General features: G+C 31.7%; 1 protein-coding gene and 1 long non-coding RNA gene across 2 annotated transcripts; both read right to left on the bottom strand.

Annotated features, from left to right (window-relative positions):
* Window positions 1–153: 153 nt before the first annotated feature.
* LOC139507472 (zinc finger HIT domain-containing protein 1-like) lies at window positions 154–8,326 on the bottom strand (the record flags this gene model as incomplete). The annotated part of the gene is made up of 6 exons (XM_071295755.1): window positions 8,299–8,326; window positions 6,792–6,960; window positions 4,948–5,048; window positions 4,142–4,230; window positions 1,481–1,620; window positions 154–212 (listed from the first exon to the last, which is right to left on the bottom strand). Coding segments are annotated over exons 1-6 (579 nt in total), but the record flags the coding sequence as incomplete, so codon positions are not given.
* A 4,144-nt stretch (window positions 8,327–12,470) lies between these two features.
* On the bottom strand, window positions 12,471–20,107 carry LOC139507471 (uncharacterized). Its single transcript, XR_011660725.1, has 3 exons — window positions 20,043–20,107; window positions 17,789–18,733; window positions 12,471–13,155 (listed from the first exon to the last, which is right to left on the bottom strand). It is a non-coding gene; the product is annotated as an uncharacterized lncRNA (long non-coding RNA).
* Window positions 20,108–20,521: the final 414 nt, after the last annotated feature.

Below are 20,521 nucleotides of genomic sequence, written 5' to 3'. Positions count from 1 at the left end.
TGGTTTGGACAAACCCTTTCTGACATATAAGGTCATCTTACAATCATTCCACACATCAAATAAAGTTCTGCTTGTATCTGAGAAACAGACATATTTATGAAAATGTAATATGGACAAATGAACCATGAAAATGAGGTCAAGGTCAGATATTACCTGCACCTTGACATTGTACACCTTACTATCATTCCATGTTGACGTACTGCTTACAGTATCTGAAAAAGGACATAATCTGGTAAAAACCATGAAAATCCATGAAATGATGTTGAGGTCAGGTTAATCATGTATGAGGGACATGTTGACCTTGCAAGGGTCCCACATGATATACCAAATATTTTCCTATCAAATTTTGTACTCACAATAAGTATTTTAAAGAAATTCACATGACCTATAAAAACTAATGTGTATTTAAGCAGTCACTGGACCTTGAAACTGAGGTAAAAAAAAGTTGACATATAGGACAATGGGAAACTTCATAGTATGAGGCATGGGATATGCAAAAGCCTCCAGGTCTTCTTCCTTCTTAAATGTGAAGCAAACACAAATAGTTGATGCAGCCAGGTTTGGCATTCTCCAACTAGCATAGCAGGTGAAACAAAAAATATAAGTCCAACAACTAGAAAGTCAAATGAAGACTTAAAATTTAAGCTGCTCTGTCATATAGCAAATGGGTACTTCATTGCTATGTCATATACATTTACCCCAATCTTTTTTATTTTATTGTTCAATATTGAGATTAAATATCACCCAGAAACAAAATTATACTATACATCATACATTTATTCAGACCAGCTGATATATGAAATGTTAGTTTACATAGCAATTTTCATTTATACTCTTGTTGAGTCATCTGTACATTTTGCATCTTTTTGATCTAGTCACAAATGATATTTCAACCCGTGAATGTTCCCCTTGCTGGATGTCTTCTTTACAGTGCTTGACTTATCTCATTTGATCATCAGCTTTTCAGCATATCTCACAGGAATGTTTTTTCCATACATGTAGTTCCCAAATCACTCCTCAAGCTGTCCATTTCAAAACACCTAAACATGATAACAAAAAATATCATATCATTATGCAAAACTTGAGGTGGTCTAATGATCACATAAACCCCTGCCTGCAGCAACTTATGGGTCATGATTTTTTCCTGTAGTAGCCATATTGTGAAATGTATTTTTTTTTATCATATTTCAAAAGGAATTATAATATTTATATGTATAAATTTTACTTGAATACACTAGAATAATCATTGGTGCCATACACCTTATCATTAATCCCGGCTGACCCGGCCCGCTTGAACTTTTGACGCATACAACAATCACTTTTTCCATTGTGGCGTCAGATATTTTGTTTTATGACGTCAAATTTTTACGGGAACCTGTGTGATATCCAGTTATGGCGGACAAATAGCGATAAGGTGTATTTAGTACAAGCCTAATTTAACCAATGTGCTTGATGTGTCCCCCACACATTTTATTTTTACCAATTCTCCACCCTGCAGCTTTGTGTGTGCCTACACAATTAATATTACAATTGCTCACCTTGTATCTTGGGTGTGTCCCCAAACATCTCACACAACAATACCTTGCACCACACTGTACACATGTGTAATTGGAGGTAAATGTTACAATAGTCAAGGAAAACTAAAAACATTATTGAAAAGTAATAATATGAATCTTTGTAGATCCCTTTTATAAACATATGAGCTGTGTCAGAAAAAATCTACCTTATAAAAGTGAATGTATGTACATGTGGATATAACAAATCTCTTTTTATTTGGCTAATGGGGAAATGAAGATAAAAACATTTTGATAATAATTTGTCAATTATTAGAGGTTTTAAATATAAACAGAAATACAATTTTAGATTAGATTTCTCTAAGTATATAAAGATATAGAATGATATGTATTATCAAATATGCATTTACATTAGTTATTTCTTTTACATTTAATAAATTATTAGTATACTATGAGGTGTGCTATCCAATAAAGGGACCATAGTAACAGACAATTGGTCATATATTATATATTTCTATTATTACAAATTGCTTACTTCATTTGCTTTAATATTTTATATCAATCAATTAAATCAAAATCAATCATATTATGTACTTTGTTTAACCTTTTTTTAATTTACTTTAAATTATGTTTGAAAATTATATTGTAATTGTTCTGCTCGTTTTGGGTGCCGTGATTTGCAAATAAAATATTTGTTGTTTGTTTGTTTGTGAAAGTCTTTGATTGACTTAGAACGTTCAAATCGGAATAAAAGATTAATTTTGGTCATTTCTAATAAATAAGAATATGTGTCTGTAGAAAACTATCAAATTTCTGTGTTCAGCCCAACCATGAAATCAGGGTCAAAACCATAATTTTGCATATACAGTAAACTGTTTGTTTAATAATGAACATGTGTACCAATCTTCGTATTGAAGACACAAACTAGGAGGGCATAAAAAGTGTGAGACAGTTGTGAATGCTTAGTTGACTATGATATCATAAAAATATTTACTGGATACATGTTTCATTTTCTATTGAGTCATAAATATTGAAAAGTATCTAAAAAAATCATCCTTAACTTAAAGATAAAAAATTGTCTTATTCCTTTATCATGCAATATTATAGATTAATCAAAGAGCTGAACAGCTCTGAGGGGAAAGACGGCCCTTGTTTCTATTTCATTTTTTTTGGGGGGTGGGGTTATCTTTTGATAGTCTTCATATAAAGAATGAAAAAAAAGAAGAGCTAGAACATGTGGAAGGTTGACACTATTGGAATCAATTGTTGTTTAATGTAATTTCGTTTCTCTAGTTTAGGATTCAATTTAGACCAATGGAAGAGATCTGCATCTTCTAAATCTAAACATTCATTAAAGTTGATAGTTAATTATCTAAAATTCAACTAGTTGAATTCTGTCATTTAACAACAACTACAATTATTTTTGAAATCTTAATAGTGTACGACTGAACTGCAGGCTAGGGGCCATTTTCAATTTTTTGTGACAGTTCTCTTAAGATTTTAATTTTTTTCTTAAGAAAGTTAGGACTGAAAAAATCTATTCAGTTTTAAATTTCCATTAATAAAGTTCCCAGTTACATCTCTCATCACAGGGATACAGGTACTAATAAAAATAACAATATGATGATGTAAACTGTATGGAGCTTGTTTCCAAATCATACATTTTGAAATATTTGTAAAATTTCATGAATAAATAGGTTTAAGCTACAAAATGCAACATTTGTATTTTTTTTTGTAACTATTACAATGATTATGTTGGTACACAAAATTTAGTTTTAATGGAAGACTACTTATCATATACTAAATGTCACATTTTAAGTGTTTATTTCATTGGATAATTAGCTCATAAATTGAGGTGCTCTTGAATTGGAGGAAGATTCTCAAAACAGAGTTTTACAGAAAAAAAAAGAAGAAAAGATCGTTTCTCTCCCCGATCTCATGTAGCCCCTCGGACTTCCTGTTTACTTTGAAAGTTGTTGACCTACAAATTAAAGTATTGCATGTTGATGTTTTGAATCATCTACATCCAACATCATTATGTTTAAATTTAACAAATACTATTTTTTAATAAGTGCACAATCTTTGAGAATGATTTAAATAACCAGTGAAGGATATCCCTGCTTATGCGTAGTGTGGCATTCCAACAATGACGTCACTATAAAATATAATGTAGGTTGGATATATTTAGAATATCTCGTCATACTGTTTTTTCCGGATTGTAAAAGAAACGTAAATAGTGTAAAGAGAGAGCTCAATATACGATAATTTCGAGAGAAACAGAAGGAAATGTGTAAAAAAAGTGTTTAGAGTCAATTTATTCATTTGTGTCTCCCCATCTCATCATTCTCAGTAAGATTTGTTGGGGGGTTTTCCACACTATAAAAACAAAATGAATGATGTGAGGGAATGTCCACTCTGGTTAACCCCATTGGGGATTGACGGCTTGAAGCCGTCTTCCACAAAAAAAAACGTGTTTTTTTTATGTTTTTGTAAGTCCCCAATAAAAAAAGTATGTGTTGTTGGAATCATTTTTTTACATTGGGAGTGAATACCTATTGTTAATTCTAATGTGCTTCATTCAAATGAATGCCTGCAATTTTCAATAAAAAAAATGATAAAAAGGATATCCACAAACTGCACAAAAATGTCTCTCAGGAAATCTGGATGCTGGAATTTGTGCAGATAGATATGAAGGTCCTTCTTTTTCAAATCTTTGCTGGAATTCATCATGGAAAGAAAGAAAATACAAAAATAGCAAGAAAATCATTAGTCTTAAACAAATACAAGCAAAAAGTTTAGATTTCTCAGCATAATCCCTTATTTTTCTGTGTAATTTTGTTGTTATGTGTTACTGTTAGTATTGGTATTTGATGTGGTTGTATTTTGAAACACCAGATATAATTTAATAGAGTTTTTTAATGACAGAAATAATTTAATAGAATTTGTGATGACATCACAAGTGTTTGAATGCATCAGAACTTGTTAATATGTTCGCGAGATATTTTTATATATATTTTGTCATTAGATGTTTACCAGTCTTTTCTGAATTTAAGTTTCAGAGAATTATAGATCCATCATTAACCCTTGATGAACATACTCCTTTCAAAGTCTTTCATTTGAGGATCAAACCCACCACCTACACTTGGGAAGCACACAACCAAGAAACCACAAAGGATGTCTGGAGTCTGAAGTGAACTATATTTTACATAAAACTCAAATATCAATCAAGGACAAAACTGTAGTAATAAATTTCAAGACCCTTAATTCAAACATAAGTGCAAATACCATAATTGTTTCTCTGCAGCTAAAATGTGTATAATGATCAAATAATCTCCCCCTTTTTAAAATCTTGTGTGTACTTTTGAAAGAAAAAAAAATGGCCCTACTTAATTTTGTATGGTCTCATTATTTTCTCTGCACAATATATACTTACATCTTCCTCTAAAAGAGCAGCAAAACTTTTCTTGTATCTAAATTTGAAATGGTCACTCCTACTTTTCCTTTGTCTTTTGGTACCTGATCCCTGTTGTTGGACTGGGGGGGAAAAATTGTGGATGCATTATACACACACATTACTTGATAAAACACTAATATTGAACTATGAAGATGTGGGTTTTAATTGCCAATGAAAGTACTATCCACCCGAGTTCAAATGAGGTGAATGTTAGCAATTACAGGCAAAAATTCTACGGTCATATATTGGTATCACGGCGTTGTTGGCGTCTTTGTCGTCGTCAGCGTCAACCAACAACGGATGGTTTCCGGATAATAACTTTAGTATAAGTAAAATAGAAATCAATAAAATTTTAACACAATGTTTAATACCATAAGTAGAAGGTTTGGATATAATTTAAGGGTTATGGGGCAAAACAGTCTTGTAAAGGGGCATAACCCTAGAATAGTAATCAAAGTGCTTGTAATCACTGAATGGTAAAGATTGCTTTAATTTATCAGATGTTAGTAAAACGTGAAAATTGCATTGTATATTGTATATAGCATTGATTTAAGTTGATTCAACTATTTTTCTGGACAAAGAGAAAGATAACTCCAATTTTCAAAGATTTCATAAAGCATTATTTTAAGGGATTCAACAACACATTCTGGACAAAGAAAGATAACTCCAATTTATTGTCTTGAAACTACAAAAATGCTTGTTTTTGGCCCCTTTATGGCCCTTTCAACCAAGACTGTTTGCCCCATAACCCTTAAATTATATCCCAACCTTCTACTTATGGTATTAAACATTGTGGTACAATTTCAGAACAATTGAAATACTTATACACAACTTATTGTCTTGACACTAGATAAATGCTTGTTTTGGATCCTGTGGGCATTTATTCCAAAACTTAGGGACCATAACCCCCACAATCAATCCCAAACTTTCTTTTGTGGTTATAAACATTGTGTTAAAATTTTATTGATTTCTATTTACTTATACATTAGTAATTATCCGGAAACCTTCCGTCTTGGGACGACTCTGACGACGACGCTGACAACGACAACGTGATACCAATATACGACCGCAAAATTTTTGCGGTGACTAGTATAAAAACCTATACTGCATAGTCAGCTAGAAAATGTGAACAATTAAAAAAAGAGCACCAACTGCATTTAAATGTCTGTAACAAAAGCATATGAAATGTACATGTATATACGTACTAAACAAACACTATGATGAATGTTTACCTTTGATGAGTGTCACTTATATAAGCTAGGCAGTGTTAATGTTTTGTACCGCAAATATTCCCCATAACCTAACAAGTTTCTAACTTAAATCTTAACATGAAAACTATACAGCAGTTTCAAAGTCAATACACTATTATAGACTAAGGGGCCAAAGCCATGTAGCTTCCATAGATATCAGTCTTGCTAATGCAGATACAACTACATCTACTTATGAGAAGTGTTTTTTTTTAAATTTGACCTATTTATATCAAAATTATTAATATGTTAACTATGCAAGAGTACAAGATTCAACAAAACCATGATTGATCAATGAGACCATATACATTGTGCCATTTCAGGCCTTTTATAGCTGACTATGTGGTATGTGTTTACTCCTTGTTGAGGCTGAATGGTGAACTATATATAGTTGCTATTTTCTATGTCATTTGGTCTTTGATGGAGAGATGTCTCATTGGCAATCATACCACATCTCATTTTGATATTATAATGATGAATGACTTCCAAAGAAGAGTATGCATTTTGAATATTAGTACTATTAGGACTACCAAAATCTTATTAAACATACAACATGTACAATGTATGAGTATATACCTGCCTCCATTGACTCTTCAAACTTAGGAGCTTTTTTGCTCATTTTCAAATCAGCATGTGGATCATCTTGAAAGTTATCAGACTCCAGTGCCTCCAATGCTTTTCTCTGTCTTCTTCTACGGGCAGCATCATCAAGGACTCTTTTTTGCTGAAGATCTTTTACTCTACCTACAATAAAAGACTAGTCCATTGAATGAAAAACATATACATGATATATGGCTGTCCAAATCTGCTTGTGTTTCTACATGAAGTTAACACATTCTAATTTGGTGTAAACCTTGCTTGCAGTTAACGTAATCATTCCAAGGGCTTTAGTCATTTTTGTATGATACCAAACACTGACCATTCTTGGAATAAATCATAGCTTGATAGGAATTAGGCAATTATTCAATTGGCTTACATGTAGATACAACAAAAAAATGTGTGTACTTTTCTTTTCTTTTTCAGTATTTTATTGTTTATTCATCATTAATCAGCAAAAAAAAATGATTGCATTTAATTTGATTTATTAAATTTTATTACTTTTTAAAATACCTTGTAATCCTGATTAATTTTTGATAACATTCTGCTTATGAAAAATGAAAAAAAAAATCTCAAATTGTGTTTTGGGTCAATACATGAGGGGGGATAGGAGGGGTCCTGATTCCAAAATCCCGGGCTTGAAAAAACTAAATCCTGAAATCCCTAGCTTAAAAAACACAAAATCCCAAGGTCCCGAAATTCGCAAAAAAAAATTCCTGGATCCCGAAAGGGTCAATCCTGAAATCCTGAGCTTAAAAACACCCGATCCCTGAGTCCCGATAAAGGTCCTATCCCCCCTCATACATATCATGTCCTAAAATTAAATGAGCATTTTTGTTATTCATATCTAACATCTTTAATATAGAACTTGTTAACATAGCTTTGTTTACTTTCTGCATAGTGAGATTAAGAATTTGAATGTAATCTAATACCAACAAAATGTTATTTAAATAATTTTGGAACCTTTAATTTATTCTGACATAAATTTCTAATTTTTTCCCCATTTCATTTGGTGACAAGTATTACAAAAATTATACAGTTGCTAGCGATATAATTTTCTGAAACCAACAATTTTCAAAGTTTATAAATCTTTAATGCCTTTAAATTTTGTTAAAAGAAGGGAGAACGAACCAAGGGTGAACGGACTCTGTGGGCGAACAAACTCAGGGCGAGCATGTAATCAGGGCGAACAAACTCAGGGCGAACAAACTCAGGGCGAGCATGTTATCAGGGCGAACAAACTCAGGGCGAGCATGTAATCAGAGCGAACGCATCCGATACCAGTGTGTAGTGTCTATCAGTATTATTGTTAATTGAGAGTCTCTTACTCAAGGTCTGAATAGTACCGGATTCCTCTTTATAAATTTTTGAATTAAAAGCGTATGTTTTGTTTGTAAAAATGAAAGTTGTGTTACGATGTAATTGGTATCATTTAAGTCGTACTTAATAGTTCACTATTCACAAAATATTAAAAACATTCTAACCCCGATTCTCTTTTTTCTGCCATGTTGATTTCTAATGTTCAAATCAAGTATGGATACGCTTTGGACAAATTCCGGAAACGCGATCTAGAATTCGGCATACAATAAGGGGATGATGACCATTTGATATTCTGGGGGGCAAGATGATTTGTTTTGATCGGTTATCTATTTTTGTAAACTAAGAGGACAGATTATTCATTTTCTGCACAATTGAAGCAAGATTTTTCATTTTCATTAAAGCAAGGGACTGATTATTGAGGAGGGGGGGGGGGTCATTATTCATTTCACAACTATATTTTTGATATTCGAAAACATGCAATTTGTAAATGATTTGTTTATTATAAATAATACATATAGTATAGTCAAGTCATTATGTACCATTTAATTAGATTAACCACCCCCCTCTGCAGAAAAAAATCTTTTAAATTCCCAACTGCATATACATGTATTGCATACATATATAGCCAGTATCAAAGTTTAATTATAACTAGGCACTTTTAAATGTAATTGGCAAACATACTTTTTTTTGAAGGGTTTTTGGAGCCACAGTGTTTCCCAAGAAGCTATAGAACAAATGATGCAAAATCATGCTTTCTGAGTGTTCCGAAGACCCTTTCATAATCTGAAAATGAAGTTTTGTTTTAATAATTTTTTGACAATATTTTGGTCTCAAAGCAAAATGTATAAATTCAGTGTAAGACTGAAGTTTCTAGGGACAACATCAAAAGACCAATGTGCATGATAAAGCAAAAATGGAATTCACATAGTTAAGTCTGAGGCTGCTGTTTTTTTTTTTTTTAAACTCATGATCAACTTTATAACAAAATTACTAGATTACCGTGAAAAAGAATGCAACACTAACAGAATATAGCAGGGCAATCAATGAACAAAAGACAAATAAATAAGAAACACTGATCCCGAAAAATCAGGGCTATAAGTCTGAGGGAAAACAGAACTTTCTTCTTGCAAGGCCGTGAACACAATTTGATATGGAGACAAGCGTTCGGTTTTGAAATTTCCTACATGTAGTTAAACGGCCCTGTTAAAAATAAACGTGAGGTAAGGTTTCCTGAGACAATATACCTCAAGTTAAATGAAACCAATTTTCAGACATTTCAAGTATATTTAAATAATATTTCTACTTTTGTTATTAAAAAATTTGGGAAGTGTTTCCCTCGATTTTTTTTGGGGCGGGAAAAGATGAATTTGTGAAGAATATGGTGCCATCTCATACTTTCGATAATCGATTAGACCTGCTGAGTCATTTATTTTCTATACATTGCAAGTCAGGTAATTTATTTTCAAACTACCACAGAACAAACCATTTATTTTTGTGATTATCAAGGCTGAGTTATTTATTTTCAAAATCCTCCTCCCCCACCCCAGAATATCAAATGGTCGTCCCCTAAAACTCATTTTCTTGCAGATGTCCCATGGGAGTATTAGCGTACTGTTGTTTTTTAGCATGTTTAGCTAAGCCTAAGGCCCCTTTATTTATTTTTTCATTTTATATAGTCATTCATTCTTTTATATTCCGCCAGGGAGACTGTGAACTTACATTTATCAGAGACATATATAATAAAATTAAAATGACAGTGGTTACTGAGTATACGTATACGGTCCGGACCGTTCGCGTGTGGTCCAAATACTCAAAGACCTCATATGGTCTGGAACAGCTATATATTTTAATCTAGCGATTTATAAAGAGTTTTGTTATTTTACTGGTCTTAATTAAGATTAAAAATAGAAGTACAGAAATTAAGATAAGAAAAAATACAGAAACATACACTTCACTAAGAAATCTCAATACAAACATGGTTTAGAAGTAAAAGGTCTTGTGAGACTCAACTTATTATCAGTATACAAGACCTAGCAAAATCATTGGCATATGGTAATCAAATAGATGTTATACTGACTTTTAGATTTTTCTAAAGCATTTGATAAAGTCCCCCAGAAAATAGATTTTTTATGGTATTAGGAATCAAAATTTAAATTGGATAAATGATTTTTTAGCTGACAGGCAACAGCAGGTACTCTTAAATGGTGTAATTCTTCTAAATTAGATTAGCTATGCTATATAAAATAAATTGCCCGGGGGGGGGGGGGGGTAGTTGAAGTTCAAAGGACAATTTAACAATATCTGATAGACGTAATAGAGGGAAACATAAATTTAGGCAAATAGCAACAAATAAAGACTTCTACAAATTTTCATTTTATCCTCGCACTATTTCTGACTGGAATTCACTACCTGAAGCAAAAGGTATGTCTGACACATCCTTCAAAAATGGCATATCCACTCTAACATTTGAAGGACCCACAACAACTTATTAAACTACCAAGCCACTGTATATAATGTATACATGTTATTATTAACTTTTTTTCCTTGTATATGATTTTTTTAAATTAAGTCCATATGTACATATGTACATATCGCACAAGTTCCAGGAAGTTTTACACTCCTACCTAAGGAGTCTACTCCCGTATTCTGAAGAAGGAGATGTCTTCTTTAAACATTTATGCAAAATGTGCATATCAAAACCGATATTCTTTTCTTTAATAATAAGAAGTCTTTTAAAACATTAAAGCATAAAATATTAAAATTGATACTAGTACTTTTTTTCTTAAATAGAAAGTCTAAAAAAATATTTCTTTAAAAAAATATATATAATACACATAAGTAAAGCATACGAACCCATATAAAGAAAATCGACATTCTAGCTGATGAACACTTTTTATAAAAATATCCTATTAATTTTGAAACATAAAGTAACACTCAATAACATCAAACTGCTTTACGAGCGTTACAAAACCAGTGCCTTGCTTTATCCCTAAATTATAACAATTTAAATTGCTTCATTTTTTGAGGGATGTATAAGTACCAAGCCACGTTCAACTAGTTTATTTTAGTCAAAATTTATTATTATATTTTAACGGCCGTTTGTTTTAAAACATCGCAGACTCTAATGAAACTATACTCAGTGGCGGATCCAGAACTTTGCCTAAGGGGGGGCCGCTGACTGACCTAAGAGGGGCCCGCTCCAGTTATGCTTCAGTGATTTCCTATATAATCAACCAAATTTTTCCCACGAAAGGTGGGGCCCGGCCCCCCCCCCCCCCCCTGGATCCGCCTATGATACTACTGTTGTCAAATCTGAAATATTTACAAAATTTAGACCGTTCAGTGCTGTTTATTTGGAATTCTTATTGACGCAATCTTTCTTGTAACATTATAATTGTCGACACCGTTAAAGCTTTAGAATTGTGCTAGTTCATATCGCACATTATTATTTTTTATTTAAAGCATATATTTGAACTCTCTGATGTAATTAGTCATATAACCTATGTCGTGTTTAACACATTTTTAGAATTGTGCAAGCGTCTTACCTGATGTTCGGTTTGACTTTTTTATTGTATAAATTTCAAGATTGTAACAGCTTAATCTAAGAAGACTGATAATTGATTCATTCAACATCACAATCATATATACCGATGAAGGATATCTGTTATCCGAAATATTTATAAATAATTACATTTATAGTTCCTTTTTATGCTATTGGTGTTGTTATGTACACTTTGTAGGCGTTTATATATATATCTTTATTGTTATTTTTATTAAGACGTGCATATCCAGTTTCAAACATTATTCTAAATGTAGCACCTTTGTGTTTCAAATACTGAAGCAGCCAAAAAAAAAATATTTTGAGTTGCTAGCCTTTTATTACAGGCGGAACAAAACTATAACATCTTAACTATTTCTTTTCCTCTGAACTTCAAGAAATCGTGTAAATCATATTAATTTTTGTTGGTTTTTTTTAGCATGTTTTGTGAATGACCACCAGCACCGACTAGGACCTGATATCACCACCATAGGACATTTTCTAACAGGACAATCCAACCTGATACCGATATTCAAATAAAACACAGTAAACGTGAAGGACAATTCGCTTTTTTCGAAGCAAAGTCGAATAATTTATTTGCTAGTGAAAATACAAAAATGGTTCATGTACTGATAAATGGTGTGTATATTTACAGATCAAATGTTGTTTTAATAAAAGCTATTACTTTGAGTCATATATACTAATTTGAATCTGGCTTTGTTTATTTATATGCTCTTCCTATTTTATTTTTTTTCTTCTCAAAATTGTTACTTGTGAGGTGTATCAAAAAATTTATCAAGTACAGGATAAAATGCGTTTAATTCAATCACAAAAGTTTATTGCTATACAGCTATAAATAACACATATTTTAACATTAACATATTTTAAAAAAGACAACAAGGTAACACTTATAATAACAACTCATCATACATTGTCATAAAGAAATTAACGAAATTATTGCGAACTAACAAATAAATTAAATATATATACAAAGAAAGTTTTATGTACAATTGAAAGACTGAGAGTATTTACGAGTTTGACAGCATTACGAAAAATGCATTTTGTTCTTGTTTTGTCCAATTATAAACACACAAAAAATGTTTTCAAGATATTGTCTTTATCTGTACGAAAAAGGAATAATTTTCTATGTCTAATAAAACTGTTATCGGAGATATAGTAAAGGACCCCTTCAATTTCTATCTTTTGGTCTGTCCAGTCGGCATATTCTGTCGCCGGTCAGAGTCTTTGTTATTTACAGTGGTCCATTTGTTGTGCTGTGTTGTGTTATTTACAGGCTTGTATCTCCTATTGCTAGAGGAAACATGGAAATAGGTGAATTCCGCAGTGTTAAACACAGACTGTATAGGTTTCTTTTCCGTTTTTCTGCTATAGGACTCGTACACTGGCATAAAGTAGGACAATTGGCGAGGTGTCTGGCCTTGAATTGTCCTCTGTAGAATTTTTGTAAAGCTCATGACGTATTACCTGAAAAGAAATGTATAACCTCGTTATGATATAGTATCACAAGGAATTGTGTCATTCAGGAACATTTGTAGGGTATATGAAAAGGGGCGGTAAAACATAAGAATATCTAAGAACCTATCACCGAAAAAGGAAGTCTACGGCGAAAACTTAACCCCAGCAAGTGAAAAAAGATTTCAAGTGAATTTATTTTAAAACTCAACTACACAATGGAAAATTGCGTTTCTGGTCTATTTGCACCAGGTAATATTTTAAGAGCGACAATATAAACCAGCTATCATCTATTATCAAAAGTTTTTTTTTTTTCATCATTCCATGAAAAGAGAGGGAGACGTGGTTGTGTTTTAATTAGAAAGAACACCACTACCGCTTTGTTATACTGGTACATATTATGATATAGACTATTTCGTTTTATATCAGTTTTTAGATTAACAAATCAAACATTTTTTTTTTAAAAGATTTTATTTATTTTTTTTTAAAGTTTTTTTCAAAGGGCAGTTAGAGCACTCAGAAGTTACGCCCACTAATCACTGAAATAAACGGACAGTTGTGTCTGTTTGCATGGAACTTTGCGGATAATGTTCTTTAATTGAAATAAAAGTTTTCACATATTACACCCAACGTTTACTTCTTTCTTCTTCAAATAATTGTTCTATTTCTTTGCTCGCCCTTGATTATTTTTTAACATGTATATATGAATAATCTATATTTCAAAATGTACAATTCTGTAAAATAATATTTCATTAATAAAAGAGGATTCAACACTTACTTGAACTTATAGCTTCTTTTTGATATACTATATCCTGGTTGACACTTAATAATATCGAATCCTGATTTAAATACTGACCGATTTATATTCTAAATTTAAAACTTAATTTTGTCAATCGGTCAAATTTCAATAACCCTGACACACAAAGATAATATATGGACGAAATCCAAAAATAAGAACAGTTTTACGGACGTCATATCTAAATATACTTACATGGAAATTTCAATGTTAAACGGGGATAATTTTAATCAAAAAGAAAGTATATTGTAAACGGAAGATGTTCCAGATTATATTTAAGGGTCATTTTAGTTTAATCATGTCCATGTCTAGGAGGTAATTTTTATGAATGCTACATAATTCATCAAACAAGAACAGATATGTATATGCTCTTGGAAATGATATATATGTATATTGATTCAGACCATTAATTCAGAAGTTAATTTTAATTCTTCGTGTTTTGTTATGTTTGTTTTTTGTATAAAGGGTTTTTTTTTTTTGTGGGGGGGGGGGGGGGGGGGGGGGGGGGGACTTTTTACACACAAAAGTAAGCAGTGAAAAAAAAGAAAATAAACGTGACAGAGATGATACCTCGGCGGCGTATTTGAACTTAGTACATTCAGCACAATGATTTTAAATTATAACTAGAACACACCCGCGAAATCGCGGGCAATCAGAGCATGGTTGAAAGTATGTAAAGTGTTGTAGGAAGAATTTTGCAAAAGATGTAATAACTGGAGAATTTCAGGCAAAGTATCAAAAGGCATAGGTACTTGGGGACAGGAAAATGTGTGTGTTTTTTTATCCCTCCTTTATTTGCCAAATTCCCATTTTTTTTCTTTCTATTAATTTCAATATGAACATACATTTAGTATATTAAGAAAATTCAAGTCAGGAGCCTGTGATTCAGTGGTTGTCGTTTGTTTATCTCTAAGCCTTACATATTTTTATTTCGTTCATTTTTTTGTACACAAATAAGGCCGTTAGTTTTCTCGTTTGAATTGTTTTACATTGCATTTCGGGGCCTTTTATAACTGACTATGAGGTATGGGCTTTGCTCATTGTTGAAAGCCGTACGGTGACCTGTAGTTGTTAATTTCTGTGTCATTTTGGTCTCTTGTGGTGAGTTGTGTCATTGGCAATCATACCACACCTTCTTATTTTTTTGTTTTAATGAATTTTTGTAAAAGATTTAATTGATGGAGAATTTCATAAAAGGTATCAAAAGTCAGGTGCTTTGGGACAGGACAATTGTTTTCCTAGCCCTGCTCCTCCTTTATTTTTGAAAAGTTCCCATTTTTGTTATTTGTATTAACATTAACAACACATGCATACTTTTAGCGCTTAACTGTATATAATGAACATTCATTACTATAAATGAAGTGTATTTGCTTTTTACTTTCAATTCACAGGTTACTAATCGATCCACGGCGGTCATTTCTATATTATACAGACTCTCTCTCTTTTAAGTTTACTCTGTGACCGCCGTGGATAGTAAACTTGAAAAAGATAGCAGATAGAAAATACACTTTAAATTAGTAGTATATATGTATGTTCAAAGAATACAGAAAAACGCAAACCGGAAGTCTAATATAACTTAAAATTTCGCCCATTGACAGACTCAATATCCGGATGCGTTTTTTCTTGTTTTTCTCCCAAAATAACTCAATCTGAATAATCATAAAAACGGATGACAAATACTACTCTGCACTGTACCTAAAGGACACAGAGGCATGATGATTACGTTATTGCGGAAAGAAGAGAAGCGACACCCAAAATGAGGTCTTCTAGTTTAATAGTATAGATTTGAAATGGTTGAAAGAAATATTTGATGCTCCCGCGATAGTCTTGATTTATCCATTAGGCTAAAAATTGTCGTTTTAACGATGACCACTGAATAAAAAATAGCTTTAACACACATGTAAAAGTTAAAAGTACATTTTACTTAGACGAAGAATTGTATTCGCTAATTTGACGAAAGAATGAATTGCCTAGAGCTGACAGAAGAACAAATTAACTATAAACCAGAGCCGATAGAAGAATTGATCGACTAGAGCTGACAGAAGGATGGATACAATAGAGACATATGAAGACTGAGTACTACATAATCCTGGTTCCCCCGAAGAATGAATACAACTATTACAAAAGAAGAGTGAAAACAACTATTACAAAAGAAGAGTGAATACAACTATTACAAAAGAAGAGTGAATACAAGTTATTATACAACTATTACAAAAGAAGAGTGAATACAAGTTATTATACAACTATTACAAAAGAAGAGTGAATACAACTATTACAAAAGAAGATAGAGTGAATACAACTATTACAAAAGAAGAGTGAATACAAGTTATTATACAACTATTACAAAAGAAGAGTGAATACAACTATTACAAAAGAAGAGTGAATACAAGTTATTATACAACTATTACAAAAGAAGAGTGAATACAACTATTACAAAAGAAGTGAATACAAGTTATTATACAACTATTACAAAAGAAGAGTGAATACAAGTTATTATACAACTATTACAAAAGAAGAGTGAATACAACAGAGACAGACTGAAGAATGAATATAACAGAAACGAATAAAAAATTAAGACAACAGACATGAGAGAATAACAATGTCAACAATGACGCTGAAACAGAAATGACAAAAAAATAAATTCAACAGCATCATCCAAAGAGTGAGAAAATAGAGTTTATTTCTATTTCTGCTTTTCTTGCCAACGAGACAACTCTCCATTCAAGTCACAATTTGTAAAAGTAAACCATTACAGGTCAAAGTACGGTCTTCAACACGAAGACTTGGATCACACCGAACAGCAAGCTATAAGGGTTCCCAAAATAAAACAATTTAAATTTTTTTGTTGGAAAGTAAAGCTGTACATGTATATATATATGATTCGTCTGAACATCAGGCCAGCAATGTTAGATTTGTAAATTTGCTTTCGCAAATATTTTCTTCTTCCCTCGCCTGGATTCGAAATCATGCTACTGAGATATTGTGGCACCAGATCGCCTTGCACTTTGCCCGACTTGCTAGACCACACAACCAGCTAGGCGCAACAATAATAAAGCTTTCGGTGGCCGTGTGTTACCTTTCCTCCTCAGTTTTAATCTAGCGTCGCAACACGGTACATGATATAAAAGGCATGAAGATGGAATTGTTACAGATCAGCTGAATTATCTAGTGTAAAAAGGATCCTACAAATTAATGTAAGATGCAGATATAATGTCCGAATAAAAGTCAACTATAAATCTTACGGGGCGATGGATCATATAATTATGATACAATACACTACAAAATAAAATAAAATAAAAGATCCAACAGACTTTCTCTGGAAAGTTTTTGGATGAACAGGTTAAGGAGAGTTTCCCTAGAGAGCATTAATGAAAAAAAAACCCATATAGAACGGGTCCCTACCATCACTTGTTTCCTGTAACTCAGGCTTCAGTACAGGACTCTCGCAGTTTTCAGAAAATTTATTAATTCCTGCTTCCAAACATCAATATTGAAAAAAAAATACCAGCGTATTGATTCATGATAATTTGTATACCGATCAAGATTATTATTTAAGTTTGTGAGAGACGTCTTTTCATGCAAAAAATTAAAAAACGTGAAAAAATGTGTATTGCCTTTACCAATAACGTGCTGAATAAAATTTGGATTAAATATAAAATTTGTTAAATCGTGAAAATGTTAACTGCATGAAATAAACTCTTTAATGGTCTTTAATATTCCACTCAAATGCAATTTGACGACTATGACCATGTGAGTGAAACATATACAGGACATTTGTCTTTTCGCTTTCCTGATTTAAGATTATTATCACTGAGAAATGTATTATTATACAACAATCTTGAAACTTACCGTTTTAGAGAAACATGAACACCTTCAAGTCGCCGACATACAGTACTTTTTATGTTTTGGCAAGAGACGTGAATATATTTAGAGACAATGTTCCTATAACAAGATAGTGATGTATTTATATATGTTATGTTGATAATGAGCTTATCTTATCGAAAACTATGTTGTTACATTTGTATACTATTACAGGTGTTTGCCTCTGAGATATTGATATTCTGACTTATCATTAAATATCTTTCCCCGATACCAAGAAATATCATGATGTCGATTGAGAATATTACAGAATGACATTACATAAAGGAACATTTGATTGTATTTAAGTCCATGAAACAACGAAACAATTTGTCGCATAACAGCACCAATACTCATGACAAAAGCCTTTATATAAAAGTTTTATTATTCTATAGTATCATCCGTAACATAATGTTTCGGTAGTATAATTCTGACAACCAACAACAAACAAGTCGATTAAACAATATAGTTCGTGCTGAAGTAATTTTCAACTGTATCATCTCGTATACTATATATTTGTTATTCAATCGTATCGTCTTTTTAGAGTAGGAATGATCCACTTCATATGTACAAGATTGATTCCATGTGAAGAAAGATTTCAACAGAGATGTCATAGTGAAACGTCATGGCGTTCATAACTCTCTAACATTTAATTCCTGGACTAAACAGACATTTCATGTCGCCGTCGTCTCCGTTTATTTACAGTTACATTATGTTTCTTCTGTTCTGAATTAATATTTAGGGGCTTTTGTAGTGTGTTCTCTGTAGAAACATGAAAATAGGCGTATTCTGCAAAGTTGAAGACATGCTGTTTAGGATTCTCTTCCGTTTTTTCTGTTAAAAGTTCCGTATACTGGCATGAAGTAGGACAATTGACGATGTGTCTGACCTTGAATTGTCCTCTGTAGAATTTTTGTAAAGCTCATGATGTATTACCTGAAAAGAAAAGTATAAGCTTCATTGTAACACTAACTTTTCACAACACAAGCAATTAATTATTTCGGGAACGATAGAGTTTTCAAGGCATGATACCTTAACTTGATTAATATAATGCAAAGGTTCTAAATTAAAAAAAAATTGTAAATTTTTCAAATTTCAAAATTGAAGGTCACATTGTCGTATAGCCCTTATATTACACATAGCATCAAGATTCTCTATGTAAACTAGAACATGTTTGATACTCTTTTTCTCCTCGGAGGACATTTACATATATCATGTAATTTTCATAAAACTCCGTACACCTTTTATAAAGCGACAGTACTACGGCAATGCTTTATTTTAAGAAATAATTGCAGTTCTGCTAGTCCATTTATCGGTATTGAAAGTTTGACAATTCTTGAAATAATGATAGTCATCGCCGAAATCATTTGTGTCGCAAACATGAAAAAGTCTAACGAACATCGCTATCTCTATATCTCAAATGACTACCACATCTGAATTCGCAGTATAAATATACAATAAAATTAAGAATGGAAATGGGGAACATACGTACATTGTCGGAAATTTTGAAAATTTATTAGTATGAGCTTTAGAAAAAGGACGAAAAGCAGGACTCTCGAATCTTTTCTCCTCTTTCGTAGCGAGTACAAATAAATGTTATATTTCCCGACAATGTACAAATATTGTTTTTATCCGGAAATTTTTGAATAGACGTGTAAAAATACTTAATTAACGGTTTTTTGTTTCAGTTTCACACTTGTCAGCATACTTCATGTTCCAACTTTTTGACATTCCATATAGTTTATATAACATTGTTAATACATGAATATATATGTTAACTGTTTACAATGCACTTTCTTAAACTTTTGTCATTAGTTTATAGTTTAATCAAAGTTTATTTGCGTAATTTGTAAAATGGACGAGATAGAAGTTAATCATATTTGAAGTCTTCTACATAATTCAATATGAATCAATGTATATGTGTTTTGTACAAGTTAATTTGTGATGAGTGAATTTGAGTCAAATATTGTACAACAGTGTATTTGAGCCACATTTTGTACAACTTGTATCAGTTGGTACAAGTACTTTTTGTACATATTACAATTTAACACAAATCAATATATGTTCAATTTGTTTTCTCCCCAAATTATAATGTTTTCAATTACGACTATATGACAACTTTACGATAAAACAGTGTATTAAACATACGAAATACAATGTCATAGTCTTTAAATGGTTACATACTAGAGTAGATTTTTTTCATATCAAAACTTAAATAATAAAAAGAGAAAATTAATTTACATACTTTTGCATGAAGAGAATTTCAACAGCACATTAGCAAGCAAATGTTAGAATAAAAATATAGGTTTTTGAACATTGGTTATAAATATATCTAAATGAAAATTTCCATTGTACAAAATGAAAATACTCAGTGACAACAAATATTGGGAAGTACTGTATTGCGAAATGTGAAATTCTATATTTTGCTTTAGTCTAATGACGTAGGGTTTAATTTTTTCTTTAAATATACTTTCTGTTAGCCGTGTGTTATCTGATGACAACATTGATACGCGGAGACGTTAATAAAGTACTTTTTATTGAATAGTTAAAAAATAGTTTTATGATTTAAAGTTTTTAAATATCTTTTTTTCAGAATGTGTAAATGGACGTATTCTTTTTTTAAATCCGTGTATCGTAATTATTTTTAGAATGACTTAAATTATTCATTAAAGTTTGTTTTTGAAATGTGATATGTGCTGTCAGTATAAATGGTATTAATAAAAA

The sequence above is a fragment of the Mytilus edulis genome, unplaced genomic scaffold (assembly GCF_963676685.1).
Source record: "Mytilus edulis unplaced genomic scaffold, xbMytEdul2.2 SCAFFOLD_988, whole genome shotgun sequence".
NCBI lineage: Eukaryota > Metazoa > Mollusca > Bivalvia > Mytilida > Mytilidae > Mytilus > Mytilus edulis.
This window is presented reverse-complemented; position numbering and strand designations above follow the sequence as displayed.